This window comes from Anarrhichthys ocellatus, unplaced genomic scaffold (genome assembly GCF_004355925.1).
Source record: "Anarrhichthys ocellatus isolate YVR2014 unplaced genomic scaffold, GSC_Weel_1.0 scaffold100, whole genome shotgun sequence".
NCBI classification, from domain to species: domain Eukaryota; kingdom Metazoa; phylum Chordata; class Actinopteri; order Perciformes; family Anarhichadidae; genus Anarrhichthys; species Anarrhichthys ocellatus.
This window is the reverse complement of record NW_022280130.1, coordinates 1,105,631-1,127,990: the sequence shown is the minus strand read 5'-3', so window position 1 is coordinate 1,127,990 and position 22,360 is coordinate 1,105,631. Positions and strand designations below refer to the sequence as shown.

Below are 22,360 nucleotides of genomic sequence, written 5' to 3'. Positions count from 1 at the left end.
TCACATTAATCTGGTGCGATTCACTCGCTTCCCCTATGTGCTCACCCAGAGGTTGAGGCCTGTATGGAGAGTTCAGTGTTAGATTGCTTTGAATTGTAAACTGGAGCTAAGCTAGTCCGATGCTAAGCGACAGTGCAAGAGCCTCTCGATAGTTCATGGATCGTTGCTTTTTCCCGAAATTCTGGCAATTTTTTCCAGATGCTTTGTATGTTGTCTGAGCGCCACTCCAGGCACCCTTTTTGTGCCGAAATAGCTCAGTTGGGAGAGCGTTAGACTGAAGATCTGAATGTCCCTGGTTCAATCCCGGGTTTCGCCAGGTTGAAGTTGTGTTCTGGGGACATGTTGCCTTGTTAAATGTTCCTTTGTTGGCATATGGTCGAGTGCTGTATGGAGTCTTCAGTCTTGTCCCTGAAGTTCAGAACACACTAGTCAACAAAGTAGGAAAGCAGAAAGCAAACATTCCTGAAATGTCTGTCAATTTTCATTCATTCACAGCAATTTGATGCGATTCACTCGCAATCTTGAGGTACCAGATTCACTTCTACAAACAACAATTAATTAAACAATAAAACAATTAAAACACGTATGTTTTTTACTGTATTGATGTACATTTTAACTTGACATGTGCTTGTTTTCTTCTGAAACTACATTCCTAAATGCGGTTTATTTAGTCAGATGCTAAAGACTCAGCAGTCAATGCTAAAGCTGTGGAGTTTGAATGTTTTCCACATCTGCAACAGATGTTTTGATGTTCGGCTGCTCCTTTTTTCTAATTTTAGAAATTCATTTTCTTTTTTTTCTCGTCAGATGGACAGAGGGCTGCACTGATGCTCTACTCACTGTATAGCAGAGCTCTGAACTGCAATACACAACAGCCTAAAACACTCGTAAACATTTTAAAAAAGACAACAGCATTTCAAACAGTATATCTCATCGAAATCTGGATTAGATGATGTCAATTTCAGAGTTTAGGTCAAGAAGTGCTCGCTTTTTGGCTCATTTTGTATTCTCGATATTTATATAAGTTCTGCAAGTATAACTGTGTTCTTTTGGATGTTTACTGTAGAACACAGGCTTCTGTTGAGTTCAAATCTTTCTCTCACTTGTACTGCCTTTCTGTTTGCTTCTTTCAGGTCGGAGTCATAACTGTGCAGTGCCTGTTGTTGATCTTCTACACCAGCAGTGTGTTCCTCTTCATCGGTACCTGCGTTTTGGGACTGTGCATTAGCAGCGTGTTCCCGTCCATGCTGGCCTTTACAGAGGACATGCTAGACTACAAAGGTAAACCAAGACACACATTCTAATTATTACATCGGTAGGTAGTACTAACCTCACTGTACAGCACAATTGGTCACAGGATCAATTCCGCTCTGTTACTTTTGCGTTGCTGGTGGTGTGCACACAACAGGATGTTTGGCAGACTGGTATTGTTACACCTGCTCCCGATGTCATATAGCTAGCAAGGCCAATAGAGCAGAATAAATGCTGGGTGGCAGTAAAAGAGGTTTAACCAGCAACTGGTGCAGAAGTAGTCGAGCTGACTTAACTAACTTTCTACACCACAGCTGAGAGCATCAGAGCAGCCAAGACATACAGTAGGTAAAGCTTCCCTCTGCTTCCATCCCAAAGTCAACTCTGGGTCTTCTCAACTGTTGACTCGTATCATCAACTTTTTGGGGGCAGTCCTAGTATTTACTGATTTATATATTGATAAAATAGTCATTTTTAGTCCTCCTTTACTGTAGATAATGTCTGTCTATTTCTTGTGTGTTTCAGGTTGTGCTACAACTGTCCTGGTGACCAGTGCCAGCACAGGAGAGATGGTGCTGCAGCTGCTTGTTGGATCAGTAAGAACCTTTTCTGTGTTCTGTAGTGGCTACACTGCTTTTTAGCACGTTGATTACAGAGTCATTTGAAATAAAATCCCACTGTGTTTGTGTGTGTGTCTTCCTGCAGGTGATCCACAGTCAGGGCAGTTACACTTTCCTGTTGTGTTGTACAATATCATCATTCATCGGCTTCTGCCTGTTCCTGCTGCTCCTCTATGTCCAGCACTGCCACAGACACTGCAGCACGGGTAAACACACATCAGGCAGAAAATTGACAAGCTGGTAATCTCAAATCATATGTCAAATCATACTTATTTTAACAGGAGAGGAGCTGATTCATAGTCACATTTTATTGGGGGGAACCGTCAAAATGGAGCGAAAAGACGGAAAAATAATTACCAACCACTAAACGCCATTTTTACCAGCTCAAACTAAATAAATAGTCAAAAATTGTGTGGTCCACCCCATGTAGAACTGACCATGATAACCTGTAATGCAGTAGCAACTGTGCGACCAACTTCAGCTCACTAAATTACACTAGCAGCTAATATTAGCAGCTAACATTTTCAGCTGACATTAACAGCTATCATTTGCAGCTATCATTTGCAGCTATCATTTGCAGCTAACATTAGCAGCTAACATTTGCAGCTAACATTTGCAGCTAACATTTGCAGCTATCATTTGCAGCTAACATTTGCAGCTAACATTTGCAGCTAACATTAGCAGCTATCATTTGCAGCTAACATTAGCAGCTAACATTTGCAGCTAACATTTGCAGCTATCATTAACAGCTAACATTTGCAGCTAACATTAGCAGCTAACATTTGCAGCTAACATTTGCAGCTAACGGTCCCTATGAAAAAACTAATTCGCTAATTAGCAGCTAATTTAGCGGCCCAACATTACACATAATACACTTTGGCTCTGGAAATTGTATTAGCAACTGCTAGGGCACAAGTTGACATTAAACTGTCAGATATGTCGAAATGTGGGCACATAACGCAACATTCTTGAGCACTTAACTAGGCGAATGTGGCTAAGTGCAGGGCAGTCTTTCAATCAGAGGGTCGGCGTTTCAATCCCCGGCTCCGCTAGTCGCATGTCGATGTGTCCTTCAGCAAGACACTTAACCCCAAAATTGCTCCCGTAGTTGTGCATACGGTGTAGAAATGTGATAGACTCTGAATTGTAAGTCGCTTTGGATAAAAGTGTCTGCTAAATGACTGTAATGTAACTAGCGGTTAGCTTACAAAGTCAGCAATCTGTGGCATTAACATTTCACTTACTAGGCAATGGCACCATGCATTTTAGGCATATAAAATATAATTAAAGCTTTCAAATATTGACTTTTAACTTACCTTTTGATTGCATCCTTCTTCCATAGGTCTTTCTTCCATTTCTTCCATTAGGAAAATGGCACGATGGTGCTGCGCATGCGCAGAGCAAGCTCGAGAGTCTAGTGTAATTTTGCTCAAATTAAATTAAACAACAGATTTATAAGTGGGTGTACAGAATGTGCAGCTGTGACGAATTCCCCAGTAAATTGTCACACCTTTATTTTTTTTTCAACAAAAAAGAACATATATATATACATATAGTCGAGGCTTTCCAACTCATTCGTCTGTAAATGCACAGGGGCCGTCCTCCGTTTAATGGGGAGATGGAAGGCACCACAAAGGAGCTAAATCACATACAGGTGGTTCTTTTCTTCAAAAATATTACTTTCATTCAGCATTTCCTTGTGTGATTAAACAAAAAATAGTTAAATAAAATAAAGGCTTTTACATGTGCCATGATACAGCTACTTACAGTTAAAAGTGTTCAGTTCTGTAGGCACATTTTAATTGTATTTGAACAATTTGAGCACACTTTATCGTTGGTTCTTCCACAGTTAACCAAACTGTAACCAGTGTGGATGACAAATGCGTGTGCCTCATTTGAGATGCAAGTGAGAAAATCTGTAGAAAAATCTACAGACACTTTTTATGTGACTTTCCGGCTGGTAGCAGTCTTTCGAACACGAGACGGTAAAGGAGTAGAAAGCAATACTTTAAGGATAACCATCTCTGCTTAGCAAACAAAGAGAAGGCCAACGCGACAACGCAGGCTTCTTTTAGTGGCGTGCATCCTAATGAAACACAAGTCCTTCGCCTATGGCGGGATCGTAATAGAGGTGATGACTGCTTTGGCTGTAACGTTATTAAAGGGCCATAACAGTAAAACAATAATATATGCTATTGGTGATGTACAACTTGATGCTACGAGGAGCTTTCAGCCACTTTCATTTTGTCAAATTAGCTCTCAGAGGAAAAACCAACCACATTTTGCTACATAATCAATATGAATACAATGTACAGCATCAAGAGTCAATATGGCTTCAAGGTAAAGGTCACGATGCAAAGGTGCATTGCTTTAGAAGATCAGGATGTTAATGTTTTTGTGTAAATGGCAGCATTCATCAAAAGCCCGCCGGGTGTCAGTCCTCTTGTATCGATCTCTGTGCTGAGTCAAACTAATCGACACCGTTTCATTCTCAGATTCGTCTCAAAACACAGACATGAAAGAGAAGCCTGAGACGGGAGGATCTTGATGCGAGGGGGTCCCTGAGAGACTGAGGGGGGAGACCAGAGCACACAAATGGCCAAGCGGTTCTGCTGTGGACGACGGAAAGGGAGCATGGGAAGAACCATCTCTGGACGTTTCCACGTCTTAGCCCAGCCTCGGAACAGGAGCTCCATCCTGGCCTCCTCCAGATTACAGGTTACATTTTGTAACCTAAAGAAATCTACTTTCAAGCCTGACGATCAATGAGCAGCTCGATGGACGGTCCAGTTCTTGACATAACCCTTGTGCCCGACACCACATTTGATATTTTTGGCTACATTGTATAATAAGGTATATGGCATGATTTGGCACGGGTGAATTGCGAATTCTGGAAGTTCGTCCTGGGCTCCTATAATTAGTTTATAATAAAGTGTTGCCTAAATACAGACACTTGAGGACAAATTTGTCCTCTTAGGAACCCATTAAAATCATAACGTTTGATCCCACAGCCATTGGAGCATAACATCATGCAATCTATTTGATCAAGCCTTCAATCTAGAGCTCTGGCTTTTAGTATTTTCCACCAGATTGACCATTTTTGTACCTGTGGGGAAATACATGCTATTTTCTTGGTTTCCTGCACACACATCGAAATCAGAGTGTTGTTACTAATCATTGACATGGAATTCAAATGGTTAAAATTCTGAAAATCAATTATTATTGGGTGGTGATGATCAGGACTGATGTTGGTTAAACAATTTAACTCAGTGAAAGTGCAAAACAATATTAATATAGAACATTTTTATGGCACTTTTTGACACAGACGTGTTTCTTGTGGTCCTTTAAGGCAGTGATTCTTAACCATGGGGCCGCGGCCCACGATTGGGTCGCGAGCGCCACGTAGAGGGCCGCAAACAACTTTCAGTTTTGCACCTGTGGGCCGCGAGGGCCGCGGGACCGCATAGGTTATCAATTGAAGACATATTACTGTTATCCATGAGACGCTCAGGTACAATATAGCTTCCCACCACCTGGTGGCGGTAATGCGTCAGTCAGTTGTTTAACAAGCTCCAATAAGCAGAAGAAGACACTCAGCTAGCCGCTAGCCCAGGGGTCGGCAACCTGCGGCTCTTCAGCCCCTCTGTTGCGGCTCCTTGAGTCTACATCAGGGGTCCCCAACAGGCGGACCGGACCCGGACCCAGGCCCTAAATCCGATAGATAATTCGGAATTATACTTATTAGGCACTGAGTTTATACTTTAACCGGCGCGTTTTATCCAGCCGTTACGGCGGTGCAGGAAACACACCGACCAATGCGTTGCAAATGACATCAGGTGATGCAGGTATTCTGACAAGTTCCCTGACTCGAGCGAGGTTTACACACACCGTGACACACGGGGGAGAGACGAGGAAATAGAAAGAAGAGCAGGGACAATGCGCTGATCGAAGAAGATGTCTCGCATGACGTTCTCCAAAAAGAGAAACGTGTTCAGAGAGAATATAATTTATAAGCAAGAATGAACAGACTCTTATATGTTAATTATTCCCACAGGCAGTTAAATCCTCTACCCCTGTCAAGCGCTTTCCCCTGCAGGTGGCTAATCATGATTTTCAGACCCTCGCCCTCTGTAAACTATCAATGGATAAATCCAAAACAGAAAAGTCACGGAGGAAAACAGAGTTTAACTCTGCGTGGATGTCTTCATTTGCTTTCACTGCCAACGATGCTGGCTTACTGTATGCTTCCAGAACAAACACAGCATGTGCTGAAAAGTGTCACGCTGGAGATGATTCCTCAGCTGCTGCAGCAAACTCTCCTCTTCATAAGAGGTTGATATTGTTATATCAGGTAAAATTGCAATAAAATGTCAAGAATTGTCTTTATTCTTGTTCTATATTTTCATAAATACAAGAAACTATAGTTTTTGTATATATAATATAACTATATATAACACTTTATAAGCTGTGATATCAAATAGCTTTTGCGGCTCCAGACACATTTTATTTGGTTTTATTTGAAGCCTTCAAAAATAAAGCGACACTTAGCGACGAAACATCCAACGCTCGTGGGAAAGCCTGTTGGGCTTCTTGTTGTGTATGCAGGGTTACATACACATGATAAATAAATGTCTTTGTGATCATCACATTGTATCATCTCATTTATTTGACAAGGGTTTTGCTTGTTAAACTGTAAGTGGATTTAATATAGTTATTGAATACAAATCAAACCAAGAGTGAGATCAATTAGTTAAACTAATACAGTGTTAATATTTGAATGGGCCCTGGGACACTTTGTACTTGAAAAGTTGGGCCCCGAGGTCAAAAAGGTTAAGAACCCTTGCTCTAAGGCAGAGGTCTTCAACAGGGGGTCCGAGGAGGTACTGCAGGGGGTCCGCGAAATTTTTGGTTGATTAGACAATTATTTTATTTTTTTCCCAAAAATGAATGTGTCCATTATTTTAATAGTTCAGTATTGTATGCAAGATAACAGGTATCTTTATGCATGGCAGTGGCACTAATAGGCTATCACAAATTCTTCGTTTCCACATTTATGTTTAAAATGAAAACAGTTTGAATAGCTTGTATGCATGATTACCATGCAATTGACAGACAATGTTGATATCAGCTGACAAGGTATGTTTATAAATGGCAGTGGCACGGCCTCCCTACTCACTGTACCTTGCACATGTTGAAAATAAAAACATGAATATATGGACCTGTGTATTATTTGAATAGCTTAGTGTTGAATGTACAATAAAGAGGTATACACAGTACTAGGCCCATTTTCTTTGTCACGATCATCTCTTGCAGCACCTCTTCTCTGCTGCAGCATGATTCAAAAGACACTTCAACGATCAAGTATTGCCTTTTCCAGTATGAATGCGAGTGATGTCGTCTGCTCTGTTTATGGCGAAACATCTGCAGCACATTCGGTTGCTGCTGTTGAAATGGGACTCACATCAGCCCTGTGTTAGTGCTGCTGTTGTAATTTCCTGCTGGCAGACATTAATAACAAATGATGCAATGGCAGAATACAGAAACGCAAGTAGTGAAGAGATCTTTTATTGGTCTCGCCTATCTCTCCCACTATAAACAATTTCTCTACACCTCTCAAACATCAATATGCCACTTAAGACAAGTAGCTTGTAAACATCTGAAAAAGCATCAAACAAATAGAAAACGGGACAGAACAAAGCAAAAAAACTTTCTTTTTCAAAGGAGATTTTTACATTTCAGGGTAGGTTGAGGGGAAAACATCATCAGAAGGTACAAATTAAGAAATATGCTAAAACAAGACTGACTGGAGGGAGGTTTCAAATGGGCTTTGGGGTTGTAATTAGCTATTATTATTAGCCATTTGGTTCTTTATCAAAGTTACTGCAAAAATGCAATATAGGCTGCCAACTCTACTGGGCTGTACTATAAATTCTAAAAAATAAATATTTTGTGGTTGTGCCTAATCACAGATCCTTGTAAATTGTTTGCTATATATTGTAAAAGGTCAGATTTACTGTATAAAATACAAAGTGCATTATTTTATCGTCCCTTTGGGAAAATATACGTGTCATTAAGCAAACGCTTTTCATCAAAGAGGAGATCAGAGTCGTAGAAAAGCGACAGAATCCAATATTACAGGAACCCCCTCAAGTCTTAAGTGCAAACGTTCCATCACGACATTTGCGTGTACAATATCGACACTATCAAAACACTTTACATATAAAACAGATTCAGATTTCTCCCCATAAGGCTTTCATTCCCAAAATGTAGCCAATGCCACCACAGGGCTGCCGCCTCCCAAATACACCAGAGGAAAAGGACACGAGGAAACACACACGCAGAAAGAGAAGCCCAACATAGCAGACGTCTATCTGGCCCTTACAAAAATAGAAATCAATCTTATAGTTCTATCGGTGTCACAGGAAAATCAAAGATTACACAAAAAATAACAGGTTTTATATCTATATTTATATATATATATATACTTTGAGTAAATCTGCAATCGCAAAACACTTACAAGCAGTTTGGAAAGAGACATGGCTGCCAACTCTAAAAACATGGCCCGATTAGATTTACACGCTCTGCATATTAAGCCATGTTGCAGTCTGTATGTACAGTTATGCATCCCGAAAAGGTTCCTTCGATATGATACACTGCGGGTGAGCCGCAAATAAATAGCCCCAAGCTTTCCAGGGCTCTCGTTTGGTCAAAGATACGGCATAAAGACAAACAGGAAACACTCGTGTGCACTGGGTAAATGATACAACTCGCATTCGGGAGCTGGACTTGGGCTCGGCTGTGGTAAGGCACCGTTTATCTATGTGACGGGGGGTGGCGGGTCTGTTAGTTGAGCGCGAGACCTACAAGACTCGCCGGTCAGCCGTCCCTGGGTTAGAAAGGGACACTTGGGTAAAGAAACACTTTCCAAGCATCATGTAAACAAGTGCGATTTTCCACATGTAATAGTATAGAAATGTGGTATCTAGGTCTCGAGTCTGTGTCTCAGACTTATGGCTTCAAAAGTAAGTTACAAAAACAGGTGTGAACCTTTCATGGCTGATCATCTGGAGGGGCTTTAGGGAAGCTGCTCCGATGCTCCAGGAGGTGTTGTTGTACAGTCCTCTGGAGTAAAGGTGGACATGTCTCCAATGGCTAAGGCTTGGCAAAGGTTAAGGCTAGACTGTCGAGAGTTTAGCCACATAGATCTGGAGGTTCCGTCTGAGATTTCAAATACTGACGCTGCAAGCAACATTTATCAGAGCCCATTCATTTAGAACAAAGAATTCAGAGCTGAGCTGTGGACGATCAAGGTTTCAAGGTCGACATTTTAAGAAATATTGCTAAAAGTTAGATAAGACTGATATCCTTCTCACGGTATCATGATCATCATGGGGATGGTATGGTAAATACGAAGCGGGCGTCAGCAGCCGGTTAGCTTAACTTCACAAGGGGGGGAAACAGCTAGCCAGGCTCCACCTTAAAACACCTCTTAAACTTACGTGTTAAATCACGTAAATGTGTTTTACGGGTGTGCTGGAACTACGTTTTGGCCAAGAGCAGTTGCCAGGCAACCAGCGGATAACCTCCAGGAAGTCACTGCTCACCAGCCAAGTAGTATTCTAGCACAGCTGCCTCCAACAATGTGGAGCTGCTTTAAAAGAAGGCAACATCAGAGAAGTGACAAACACAGAATCTGTGAGCCGTTGCTTGCAGAGTCGATGGCTTCACTTTCTGTTCTCACCTGAACGCTGACTGGCTGGAGGGGCTATTCTACTGTGTGTGTGTATATACATACACATATATATATATATATATATATACACATACACACACACACACACACACACACACACACACACACACACACACACGCACACACACACACACGGGAACAGTTACATAGAGGCATGGTTAAAGGTTTAAGATCAGATTATGGCCACATGTCACAATAAGAAAGTCCTGTTGGATACAGCTGTAGCTAGCCAAGACTTCACACTGAGGCAGGTGAGTCGAGGTCGAGTGCTGGGTAAAAGACAACAGAGTTTGCAGGTAAACGTGCACATCAGGTTAAAGCACTACCCTTCAACAAGAGTAAAAGTTAAGGACGGCGCAGAAAAAAGGAACAGAAGCATCGTCAGCATCTTCTTTTGGCAGTAACACTGTTGCCCAAGACGAGGAGGAAACTCTGTAAAAGGAAAGATTCAGATATGTGGTCTGCGTGTCCATGCGTGAAGCAGATTGTCGCTGCCGAGGGTCCGATCCACATGCGCCAACTGTCGCCATGGAGATTCCTCCCTCCTTTCGAACTGTTGGGACTTGAGGATCCCAAGATGTCAAACAAAATGAATCCATATGTGCATGAGGGGCGATGGAGTTAATGTGTGCGAGTGCAGGATAGCGTACGTCTGGGTGTGAAGGTTCTAAAAACAAACCGAATGTGTCAAACCCGGACCGCCGACGTCTCTCCAGACCCTCCCTCTGCACGTCTGACTGTAGTGTGAACTTTAAAGCACCAGAGCGATGACGAATGGCAATGACTCAGCTCCCACGTCTTTGTCCTTGACGTGGGGCAGCAGAAGATGGGGATGGTGTCTGGCTGCCATGCGGTGACATTGTTCATCCTATGTCCTCTGAGGGTCTGGGGTGATGGGGCCGGGCGTGTTGGTCCCATCCAAGCTGTGTACGGGGATCTGGAACTGAGGGGTGAGGACCGACGGAAACTGGAACAGAGCAGTGTGTGTTAGGACGAGTTGGACGAATAGAGAGAACTGAAAAGAGACTCTAGTCTACTCACTTGGAACAGGTGGGCTCCCTGGCGTCGCGTGGCAGGGCTGAGGGGAGCGACTGGACTGAGCGTGCTCCAGAAGTGGATGTTGGACAGCAGAGGGCTGGGAGTCAGCAGCAGAGTGGGAGTCTGAGGGGGGAGACAAACAAGACAGATTCAGTGCTGACAGCATGGCCGATATTGGCGGCTTTGAGATGCAGGTTTGTTCATAAGAGGACAGACTGAGCAGTTTGTTCTTGATCACAGTTCTTTAACAACCAATTTTGAGGGATCCTTAAAAAAAAGTTTGTTTACATGTGTTTATGTTAAAAAATGAGGATTGGACCACTATTAGCCATGTTCCAGACCTCTGAATCAGCAACTCAAATAGGCATGGTGGTGATGCTCTTTCCACCGGTTGACCGATCAAAAGTTTAGTGGGCGGGATTAGGCATCGGGACAACGTCTTCCCACAAAGCTACCGGGCCACATCCATGAAAAAAACCCAACTTACCATGTGCTCATGAGATTAATGTGAATATAAACAAGTTAAGGACCTGTTAATTAGAAACTCTGGTGAGCTAGATTGAAGATACTGGACACAAGCCTAAAGCCAATCAGAGACAGAGCAGAGAGAGGAACTCCGTCATATGCGAGCTGACTGGCAGTCTGACGCTAGATGTTGTGATCAAACCTGACCTGACCTGCTGAATAAACACTGCATTGTCTGAACCAGCTAATCTAATTAGACTTTAAATTGTAGTAGCAGCAGGAGCACACACACACAGTCATGTGTTGAGCAAATGGCATCACCAGGAACAAGTAAACACCACACAAACAAAACCCAACAGCCAGGCATCACAGAGTGCTGCTGCACTGCTGCCACCTGCTGGTCAGGATCAGTAGCTGCTGGACGTTCTCTGCAATGCCAATTCTGGGTTCTGTCCAGTTAGACAAATAACTGCACAGCAGACACCTGGTACTTGTCATATGCAGCCTATTTCCTATTCATATTATTTACTACGTCTATACAAACGTTAAAGAAAGGATCTAAACTGCTTCAACAGGCAGAACTATGCTCCGTACAACTTCTATGATCTAAGATCTAAACCACAAATCTGTCTTCGGTAAATGGATATTTGAATCATAATGAAACAACAAGCCTACTGGGACATGTCTTGATGGATGGTTAATGCAGAGCGCAAGAATACACTTCATTGTAAATGCAGTAAAGATTTGATTTTAACTCATGCAGTACTGTAGCACTCTAATCTATGGCGCACTATCAAAGTGGGCCATAGATGTACGCCACTCCCGAAGGAGGGCGGGTCCACGCTCTCACCTGCAGCATTGCTGGTGTGAGAGAGGCCGTCGGTAGAGACGGGCTGCAGAGGTTCATGGGGGAGAAGTCGGAGGCGGTGACCAGCAGAGTCGGCGGGCTGATCTGCAGTATCTTCGGCGGCTTGCGTGACTTCATCGAGTTCAGAGTGCTGAGCGTGGTGCTGCTGCTCAGCGACGACGAACTGGTTTCAGCGTCCACGAAACTGGTCTCGTCTCCGGACAAACCAAGGCCACTGTCCACCTGGTGGACAACAGACGGGTAACAGTTTCTACTGGCGGCTCATGAATTCACTTTTGCTTTAACACTTGGTCCTACCATAATATCTGGGTCAATAGAAGAGGTATTCGTGTGCGTAGACACAGTTTAACGGTATCAGAAGAAACTGTAATCTGGAGGATTCTAATTTCATCTGGAACATTGTGTGTACAAAATAATTGCACACTGGCAGTGCTGTGGTCCAATGTAAAAAAATATACCAACACAGTTGTCACAACAGAAGTGAAGTGGAACAACAGACTGGTTTGGTTCTCTCTTGTACTCCAACAGCGTTGTTTCAAAGAGAAAAAAACACTTTGTTTCCCTCAGGAGTTAGTGGAAACCCACCAGAGCTAAAAGGAAAACTGATATTAGACTAAGAAACACGACTGTGTCTGCTGACCTGTTCACTACAACAACTAATTGATAGTACGTCCACGTTTAGTTTACAGCTCATTTCCAAGTGGACAAAAATCAGTTATTGCAGGTTAAAAGTTGAAAAAAGAATCATCAAATCAACATCTTAACTGACTTAGTTATTATTTATTAAGTGTGCATCACTCAAAAACTGAGCCATTCTACTTCATCACGTCTGTGTCGGTGTGTTTTGATCAGATTTGTGGTCTGATGTAAGTAAACGACCAGATTACCATTGAATTGAATCCGATTGGTGCACAGGAATATGTGACATCATGAGTGGGATTCATTCAAAAACATAGAGTGAAATAAATAACCCAAACTATTCTAACTTTGGGTTAATTTAGGTCCCTGAAGATTACAGAAGCTGATAGAGAACATGTGTTTTCAGGGCCTTTAGAATGTCATTGTCCTATTATTAAAGTAGCATTGTGTGAGATGCGTTTGTATGTATACTAGCCTTCTCACGCGCCTGAGCGTCTGAGCGGTCTGGTGCCTGAACATCCGCGGGTTGAGAAGATCCTGACTCCATGTCGCTGTCGATCACCAGCTCCTGGGACGAGTCGGGCACGAGGCTCGGGGACGGGCTGTCCGAGATCAGGTCCGGCAGGCTGAACGTCGGCTCTGCTGGGCGGATGTGCTCAAACAAGTAGAACGACTGGGACGGCGGGGAGGAGTGTGCGCGGAAGTCCCCGGCCCTCTGGTGGGGGGCTCGCAGGGAATCCAAGTGGTGGGACATCAGGGTCGGCTCCATGGCAACCCGAGTGAACTGTGCTGGTGCTGGATTCGGAGGGGCGTTTCCAAACTTGATGACGGACGGCAGAGCGGCCGGCTGCTGCGGCTGAGGCGACTGTTCCCGGCTCTGGACCGCGGCGGCGAGACCTCTCTTGTCGGCCAGCTTCTCTGCCGGGTTCTCTATTTTGATGGACTTGAAGAGCTGGCGTCCATTTTGCAGCGAGTTGAGGGTGAAGGAGGTGTACAGGCCGGAGTGGATGTAGTCGTTGCGGTTCGACTGCTTGTTGCTGGAGCCCAGTGCTGCTGTGCTACTGTGGTCACCTGACTCCCCCTCCTGCGGGCTGCTGTCGGCCCTCTTCAACAGGTGAGGGGAGCCCCCAGCGCCCACATCCCCGCCCTCTGCTCGGGTAGAGCCCTCTCCTTTGAGGATGTCAGGATAGGACACAAAGCGATAGACAAACTTCTGACCGTTCACCTTCTTTATGATGTTCTGCAACACACAGAAAAGCAGATATGGTAGTTTATACTCTTGGTAAATAAAAAAAATAAATAAATAAATAAATTTAAAAAAATACATTTATTTTTATTCAGCCAGAAAACACAGTGCGAGCATAAACAAGACATTCCCTCACGCAGTACGCCTCTACTACAGAGTCACTAGGGGTAAAAAATAGAAGAGAGACCACATAAAAAAAGGCCTTGTACGTGGGACAGCTCTGTCCTCCCTGTCTGCACCCAACCAGCAGCCGCTCACGCTGCAGCCAAACATACCAGCGCGGCCGTGCCCACAACGCCCACGAGGTCAGGCTGTGCTGCTGCCAAACCACAAGCAGATTGGGAGACGGACAGCACTCTCCCTCTCGTCCGCATGTCGCTGAGCAGCGACTTGAACCGTTCTGCGACGCATTAACTTGTGCTTTGAAAATAGCAAAGGAAGCGATCCACTCCAGAGTCTCACGATGCTGCTTATGTAACTTAGACGTTGTGTAATTGGTTGAATTATGACTGACAATTTAAAAAATATGATTGCATTATGCGCATGACAAACCATCTGATCACTGCATTCATTATCTTTTAGAAAGGGAGTGGGGCACAATATCAGCCGTCTTTACCGAGACACTCAGACCGATATACTGCAGCACACACTCAGTGATAGTAAAGCCCAGGACCCCGCACGCTAGCAGCTACAGCTAGCATGACAGAGGAGAGGGTGAACCAGGGTCAGAGGGCTGTTTACTGGTAAAGGCCTGCACCTCTTCCCAACAGTGGAGTCAACGGGATGTAGGTAACAACTAAGAGGTCAGTCAGTGTGTATTGAATTGTTTGAGACATTGTTATTAATAAGAGGAGCAGCTATGTTGTTATAAGTTAGTGTTGAAGCTGCTAGTCCCACTACCACTCCAGCCAACACACCCTAACAATAAAAGCTTCTTTACTGTCGGGAGATGACCGACGCTCTCAACTCCAAATATACCTTTATAATATTATAATAATAATAATAATAATAATAATAATATACTCCTCCCTGTAGGAATGTTCTCACATTTACATGTGTTGTTGACATTAAAATAGTATAGTCAACAATAGTGAGTTATTTAAACATTTCTTCTTAGCAGTTTAAGAAAGACTATTTGTTTACTTACGATTAATAAAACAATGTTGATTCTTTTTCAAATATACTTTTTTTCCCCTCACAAAATAATCAAAAAGAACCGATAAGAGTATCGATAATATTACTAGTATTGATAAAATCCTAACACTGATATGTAGTCGTCTACTTTGGGTAATAAAGAGAAACATTTGGTGAGTTGTGTCTGACAACTAAATGTGAAGATATCAGGTATCAGCCACACTTGTGGTCGTCAGTGTGCACTGTAGCTGCTGAGCTAACATTAGCAAACAGGCCGCATGCTCGGTCCTGAATGATCCCGACTAAGCTCTTGATGTGATCTTCTTAAGAGCAGAACTGAGGGATTGGGACCTTTATTTACTATCTGCTAACAGCTGTTGGTCAGTGTTGGACTGCTGTCTGACTACAATGTACCAGCTTGTGTATTACAAGTAATACAACCATGTCACAATACAACCAACTGAGTGAGGTCTTCCCTCTCTCCAACTCTCTTTGGCTCAGTATAAAGATGCCTGTTTGCAATCACATTTGTAGTTTGGCTAACTCATCGAGTAAATGCAGATGAAAAAATGTAATAATGAGAACCGTGCTGGTTTGATTTTGCCCTTCATTTGAAGAGGCCATTAATGCCGTGGTGCGCTCTGGCTCCAGCCCTGCAAACATAGAGGTCTAAATCAGGATTCACCATCTTTAATTCTTTACTCTTTGCCTGTTTCAGTTATTTAAGGGTGGAATGCACTGTACCGGTAAATGTGTTGCTGTGGTGCCATACTTACTGAGATTATAAAAAAACACTGCTACTCTTGCTTGTGCACCCCCACTAATTTGGAAAACACCCTCTAATTTCACTCTGGAACCAGGCGTGATGACAATCCTGCAGTCAGCAGCACTACAAAACATCTGTGAAGACGCTCCTCAGCAAACACACACACAAACACCATTTCAGTTTGACTGGATGAAAACGTTTCATTGCTGTCGCGATATCAAGAAATGCCCTACAGTCAAAAAGGTAAACATACTGGATTAGCTTAAGAGTTCACACTACCAGCGGCAAAAGCAACAAACCCAACCGTGGCCGGCTAGATAGTCGGCGAGTCGGCGTTTAAAGAATTGTTTGAGCGCTTGTTCACGTAGCAATGTCGTTAAATAGCACCGGGGTCCTGTAACGGGGGGGTTTTCTGACATTGTTCTGACCAAAGAGACCAACATCAAACAAAAACAACAGAAAAGGCTGCGATTGGTCTGACGTCTGACAAAGCTGGAGAACACATGCGAACGGTTTGTGTCAGAGTGAGGCGAGATTATTAGCTCGTTAGTTAGGTTGTGTGTCCAATCAGGACTCCTGTGGGAATGACAAGGCTGGGAAATGTAGGAAAACCACAATGTGTGGAGCACAGACAACAGCTGGCTAATGGTTGAACCGATATTGGACCAATGGTGATAGCATAGTCATTGTGTGGTGTATAACCAAAAGAATGAACTTTCGATCACCCAGAACCCACTTGCTGTGCATCGGACAGGGGGAGAGGGTTTGACGTGTTTACCTTGTCGTAGTAGTATCTGAGGGCCCTGCTCAGTTTGTCATAGTTCATGTTGGGCTTGTTCTTGCGGGCTCCCCACAGCCGGGCCACCTCCTCTGCCTGCAGTAGTTTGAACTCGCCTTCCTCATTGGTCCAGCAGATCAGCTGGTCATTACTGGAATCCAATAGGAGCTGGAGAAGGAACTGCCACAGGGTGACAGAGTTGTCCATGTCTCTCACTGGGGAAAAATACAAAACAAAAAAAAGTTAGAGGAGAAAAATCATCACTCATGGAAACACGGCACAAAAGTGGTACATTTTCACAAGTCCCATCGCTCCTCAATGGAAAGACTTGATCGTAGTCATCCTCACCTGTATCTTTAAAAAGCCGAAGAAACCCCTCAAACCTCAAAGGCCGTTGGATACCTGAACGTACGGGCAGAAATGTGGCGGAATTGCTGTAAATGGATATTCAACAGCCAAGGAACAAGAGGCTGTTTTACAAGCCCAGGTGCACCGTCTGGTACAAACGCGGTTTCCCCCCCATGTGGTGCCCACTTTCCAGGATGATAATGCCACCATCCACCCTTCTGAACAAAAAGAGCGGTTTCATTAACAGCTGGATGAAGTCAAACAAAATTTAGGGGCGTAAATGTATCCCTTGAAGAGCTGGATTGGATATTAAAGGCTGGCGGCCCCCCTACAGTCCAGGTTTTTTAGCTTTCCGGGGACTGAGGCTGTTCAGATGGTAACGAGTGGTTCTATTCTCATTAGGTCGATGGTATGAAATACGGTCACATCACTCACGATAAGCCAGAAAAAAAAGGAAATGACAGCTAATCATTAATCCTTTTCTTCTTAGGACACCCATAGTGTGTGGCACTGTGATGTGGCTTCTGACTCGGCCTAGCGGAGGCCATACATCTTGCTCACATCTGGCTTCTAAAGAGCAGCAAAACACCATCATGGCCATGAAAGTGAAATGCTCCTCACAGTGAGAGGCAAAGAATGACGTTCATGGAGAAGTTAATTCAAACCACAGCGGCCGAGGTAAAGCTGCTGCGAGGATTGGAAGCCTTGCATGAGGAGAAAGTGGGAATAAAATCACTATTTTTCAATGTTATCATTACAAAAGCACCGAATCATTTCACAGAGAATATAATGATAATGATATTGACTATGTTCAACTACAGAAGGCATTCTACATTAAATGAGCTGGCTAAATACTGCAGACCTGTCAATACTCCACAATTACCGTGTAATTGCTACTGTACAAACTTCAAACAAATACATGTGATTATAACCTACGTACTATATTATGCAGCCTTACAATGAACAACAACAATTAGATTACTCTGACAGCTGACCAGCTTTTATTGGGACTGCTGTAAAAGTTAGCGGTAAACTGTAGGTCGCACACGGCCCAATGAAAAAAGAAAAGCAGCTTTATTACTCATGCTTGCGTTTTACGTTACTGCCTTAATTGTAACCCTCATCTCAGCTAAGATACCCCCTCCCATCTAGCCTTTTCTTTGATATTTTCCAGTGGCTTTGTTGCAGCCTTTACATTTTTCTTTGTTGCACATGCTCAGCTATCCTATGCTGAGGTTAACACCTGTGGTGCACACACACATTCAGGTGTTTGCACTTAGGCTGATTAGACCTCCTCTCAGGGCTGTGTGGGCGTGTACAGAACAGGCTTGATTGACATGTCCCTCATGTGTTACTCCCTTTGATTCTTTTAGGGTGCGTTTCATTTTGTGGCATCAAGAGTCTACGCCCCCGATCCCATCTGTGCCTGGAATAAGCCAGTGCCTACAAGGGGAAAACTGGTGCATCCCACTTTGAGTGCGTCAATCTCAACCCCCTGCATTAATTGCAATCCTTCCAATATGCCAACTCAGCTGGGTGCACCTCTGAAGGGGGTCACATAATTACATGTTGTCCAGAGGACCGGTGACAGGCTCCTCTTTCCACCAGAGGAAAAGCTTGCCTGCAGATAAAAAAACGGATGATAGTCGGGTTGGGTTCACGCTGTCAGCGGCAGAGAGAGTGAACCCAAAAGTGGGTACAGGGTAGGTATTTATGTAGGCTATTGGTGTTGGAGGATATTTTTAGAAACATCAAGCACTACATAACTATTAAGTTTCTCGTAGAGAGCCGGTGCTCCTCGTCCTGCTGTCAGTTGTTGGGAGAGACGACAGAGGAGGAAACCTACTTCCTGTGACGGTTCGGTAGTGTTTGGATCTGGTGGATGGGGGGGACGATGAACAAAGAGTCTGATGGTGGTCCTTTTTTTTTTTTTTTTTTAGCGGCAGACATTTTGACTTGTCATAGTAGGACCAGCACAGGTGAAATTGATAACATTAACGATGGCATATTATCAATACAAGACCATATCATTAATGTTATTGAATACACCTGTGCTTTTCCTATTACGACCTCTCATACCTCACATCTACATCATCTCATTCCTTACTGCTATCGCGGTCTTGCATGTCAACAATTCTGCTATATTTGCAGTAACACAGACATGTGTTGGCATCTTGGCAACATTGTTGCTGTCCAGGAAGCAGAACAACCAGACTTCACACAAAAACCTTGATTTGAGTAAACTTCCATCGAGGCAACACAGACCTAATGTAATGATCAAGATAACTGCATGTTTACAACTTAATAAACCCGGGATGCTGGAATCAGATCAATACTGGAAACAACAACAAAGAGAGAGACATATTGCCGACACGGTTGGTTGCAGGAACAACAAAACAATAATTACATCTCCCCCACCAGTGTGTAGACATATAATCAAGAACAATAGATTGTTTTTTTTCTGTAACATTCCTCCATCAAGGTAGAACACGATACGTCGTCAAGACCAGAGGTCTTAACCTTTGAGCCATTTTCTGTGCTCGTCAGCGGCCAGATCCCCATACACTGATGATGTGATGTTGCCAGATCCCCATACACTGATGATGTGATGTTGCCAGATCCCCATACACTGATGATGTGATGTTGCCAGATCCCCATACACTGATGATGTGATGTTGCCAGGTCCCCATACACTGATGATGTGATGTTGCCAGGTCCCCATATATTGATGATGTGATGTTTGCGTCCCTTCAATAATCTAGCTTAGAGCACATTCTCGACAACCCGTTCCGATGCAATGCCAGCATGGAGATGTGCAGCTGCACACGCAAGTTTTCGTGCAGTGACTCTCACATGTCATGGAGGGCCTGCTGCTTCTGCAAAGGGAAGGATTTATATTCTTCTGGTGCTCAGCCTTAATTTGTAAATCTCCCCCTCGCAGGCTTTGTGTACAACATTTCTTGCAATACACATCCCAACTGCTGAGGGTTTCTCATATTGTCAAGAAGAGCCACATGACAAGTTATTGTCACTCAGTCGACACATGTTGCTGTGTGACAATAATATCCTAACACTGACCGATACGTGTTGCTGGATTTTCATTTGGCATTTTTGCTGTTTTTGATCACTCCACATTACAGGCTGTCAATATATGTCAACAAGTGTGTGTATGTGTGTAAGCTTCTTATGGGGAAGAGTAAATCTGCCCCGACTCATCCAGACCTGCTGGGTTGGAGACCTCCCCCCCACCTCTCACACAATCCGTCATGTTAAAACCGCGGATATTGGGACAAAAATAGGACAGCGTCAAAACAGCTGCCAGGGAGAAAGATTACCGATGAACGTTATGTAACGCCTGATAAACGTTACCCACGGAGATAACGGCAGCTAGATCAAAGTAGTCACATAACACGCGTTATCGAGGCGCTGTAAACACTCGGACCGGAGCTACCGGTCCTACTGTCAGATAGCCCCGGCACCCACACAGTGCAAAAATAAAAAAGACCACTTGTTGATCATAACGTTAGTTTCGTTCCCGTCAACACCGACTCACGGTTATCTCCCGACAGTGTAAAGTCTCCGCTTGGGGCTCAAATGCCACTTTCGTGTTTTGCACGTGTGTCTAAACAAACGAGAAGACAGACAAATCAAGGCATTAAACGTAAGTTAGTTAGCTGCAAGTGTAAGTTAGCTGTTAGCTAGCTTCACGTTAGCTCGCCTGCTAACATTACCTCGCTCGTGCCGCCCGCTGAATTCCCGAGGCGCGGAGCCGCGTCGAAATATTCCCAAAACATTGCCGGTAAGCTTTCTATTGTGCCAAAGCTCAGGAAACAAGTTTCAAACTGAGTGTCAAGGAAATACCCTGACATAAAATACATTAAACTGCCTTTGGCTTGTACAGTCGATATATCCTTCAAACAGGAAATAATGTTGCGTTCAATGTCCCTCGTACACCTCATAATCGACAACTGTCGCGCCTCTAAGTGGCTCTGAGGGCGTTCACTCGAAGACAAAATAGGTTTTTTGTGTGTTGGTATCCGATAAGCTGTTGTTTTTTATTGTAGAATTTTGAAGCTTTTTTTATTTGACTTGCAATGCAAAAATGCACGTAAGTGATGCATTTTAGCATTATTATTATTATTATTGTTATTATTATTATTATTATTATCACAATATCTAAACAAAATAAATTAAAAAAACAGAAAATGGAGCATTTAAATCGACGTTCTCACGTGATATTAAATGTTATTTCATATAGGTCCACGTAACGTGCACTGTTTCACTCTATGAAGCGGCTTAGATGTTCTCTCAGCACCCCATGTAAGCGAAAAGTATCACCTGTTTGCTTGTTTGTGTATGTCAATCAAAATTCCGATGTTTCCGACTCTTCAAATGTGTCGTCGAACTCACGCTGAGATCACTTCCTGTCTTGTTTCTCTGGTTGTGATGTTTATTATTTAGTTGTTACTTTAAAATGCCACACAGTCACACATTTTCTACAGATAAAATTAGCCTACTGTTTGCTTCTCCAGAGCAGGCTTGTGGTTTGCAACATGTTGCTACAGTCTCTGTCGCCAACAATCAGTTTTTATTTTTTATAGTTTGATAAGAAATCAAAACAAATCTTTTAGCGCGCCTCCTTAATTAAAAAGAATTACGTAAAAGATTAAAACAAATAATTAATTAATTAATATTTCAATTTCAATATAAATCACAGCTACTTCAGGTTATATAATTTGATTTGGTCAATAAAGTAGGGACTAACTCATTTCAGTGCGTTTTAGCGTTTTAGAAGCAGATCCATTGTGGAAGAATCTGGTTGGCACCTGTTTATAATTACATCATGCCAAGAATGAGAGCAAAGAGGTGTGTGGGGGAAGCATTCTAACGTCTGAGCCTCATATTCCCATACTGCATTTCTTCCTTCCTCACTCTCTTTAGGATTTTTAGCCTATCCCAGCTTGTATTGGTCCAAAGGTAGGGTCACCAGTCTATCACACACACATAAGGCAAATTCCTTTTACTATATTTGATGCAAATCATTTAATAGAATTTAGTTGTAAACCAACTCTTTCACACTAAGAAGGCTGCAGACTGTCCACATGGGAGAGCTGTTTGGTTATTGTCAGAACAACTAACCTGGAAGAAAGTGAGGAATAGCTGCAGCAGTGATGAGCATATTAATGGCACTGCCTACAAGCAAAGTATATAATAGTTTCTGCAATTTTCAAACTTTGACCACCCACCCACTCACTGACAAATGACCAAACATATTCCTACACAAAATCAACTGTTCTAGGAGTCAAGGTTTATTTATTGTCATTCTACAACACTGTTTTGAGCAACACAATGCAAGCTGTTGCAAGCCTTTGTGTAATTGTTTTTTGATGGTGGAGTACGGAGGATGAGGTCAGAAGTGAACAGCAGAAGGGTGAACAGGCTGCGGCAGGGGGT

General features: G+C 43.3%; 2 protein-coding genes and 1 non-coding gene across 7 annotated transcripts; 2 read left to right on the top strand and 1 right to left on the bottom strand.

Annotated features, from left to right (window-relative positions):
* Positions 1 to 243: 243 nt before the first annotated feature.
* trnaf-gaa (transfer RNA phenylalanine (anticodon GAA)) lies at positions 244 to 316 on the top strand. Its single transcript has one exon. It is a non-coding gene; the product is annotated as a tRNA-Phe (tRNA).
* Positions 317 to 1,133: 817 nt separating this feature from the next.
* On the top strand, positions 1,134 to 4,548 carry mfsd4aa (major facilitator superfamily domain containing 4Aa; the record flags this gene model as incomplete). The annotated part of the gene is made up of 4 exons (XM_031875932.1): positions 1,134 to 1,281; positions 1,777 to 1,847; positions 1,957 to 2,077; positions 4,367 to 4,548. Coding segments are annotated over 4 exons (393 nt in total), but the record flags the coding sequence as incomplete, so codon positions are not given.
* Positions 4,549 to 7,114: 2,566 nt separating this feature from the next.
* Positions 7,115 to 20,852, bottom strand: elk4 (ETS transcription factor ELK4). 5 transcript variants are annotated; one of them, XM_031875945.1, is made up of 7 exons: positions 20,638 to 20,852; positions 16,907 to 16,960; positions 16,559 to 16,773; positions 13,110 to 13,874; positions 11,978 to 12,217; positions 10,666 to 10,785; positions 7,115 to 10,591 (listed from the first exon to the last, which is right to left on the bottom strand). In XM_031875945.1, the coding sequence occupies exons 3-7, from the start codon at positions 16,763 to 16,765 to the stop codon at positions 10,493 to 10,495; spliced, it is 1,431 nt and encodes a 476-aa protein (XP_031731805.1). In that variant the 5' UTR covers positions 16,766 to 16,773; positions 16,907 to 16,960; positions 20,638 to 20,852; the 3' UTR covers positions 7,115 to 10,492. The 5 variants fall into 5 exon arrangements, with proteins under 5 accessions (XP_031731805.1, XP_031731801.1, XP_031731804.1 ...); XM_031875941.1 differs by having other exon boundaries at positions 16,559 to 20,528; XM_031875944.1 differs by lacking the exon at positions 16,907 to 16,960.
* Positions 20,853 to 22,360: the final 1,508 nt, after the last annotated feature.

What these genes read in the sequence shown, in the direction of transcription:
- elk4 (XM_031875941.1), bottom strand. Translation starts at nt 16,765, where the DNA reads ATGGACAACTCTGTCACCCTGTGGCAGTTCCTTCTCCAGCTCCTATTG. An exon ending in ACGCTCAGGCGCGTGAGAAG is followed by an intron (nt 12,218 to 13,109) that starts GCTAGTATACAT and finishes GTTGTCCACCAG; the next exon opens with GTGGACAGTGGCCTTGGTTT. An exon ending in TCACACCAGCAATGCTGCAG is followed by an intron (nt 10,786 to 11,977) that starts GTGAGAGCGTGG and finishes CTCCCCCCTCAG; the next exon opens with ACTCCCACTCTGCTGCTGAC.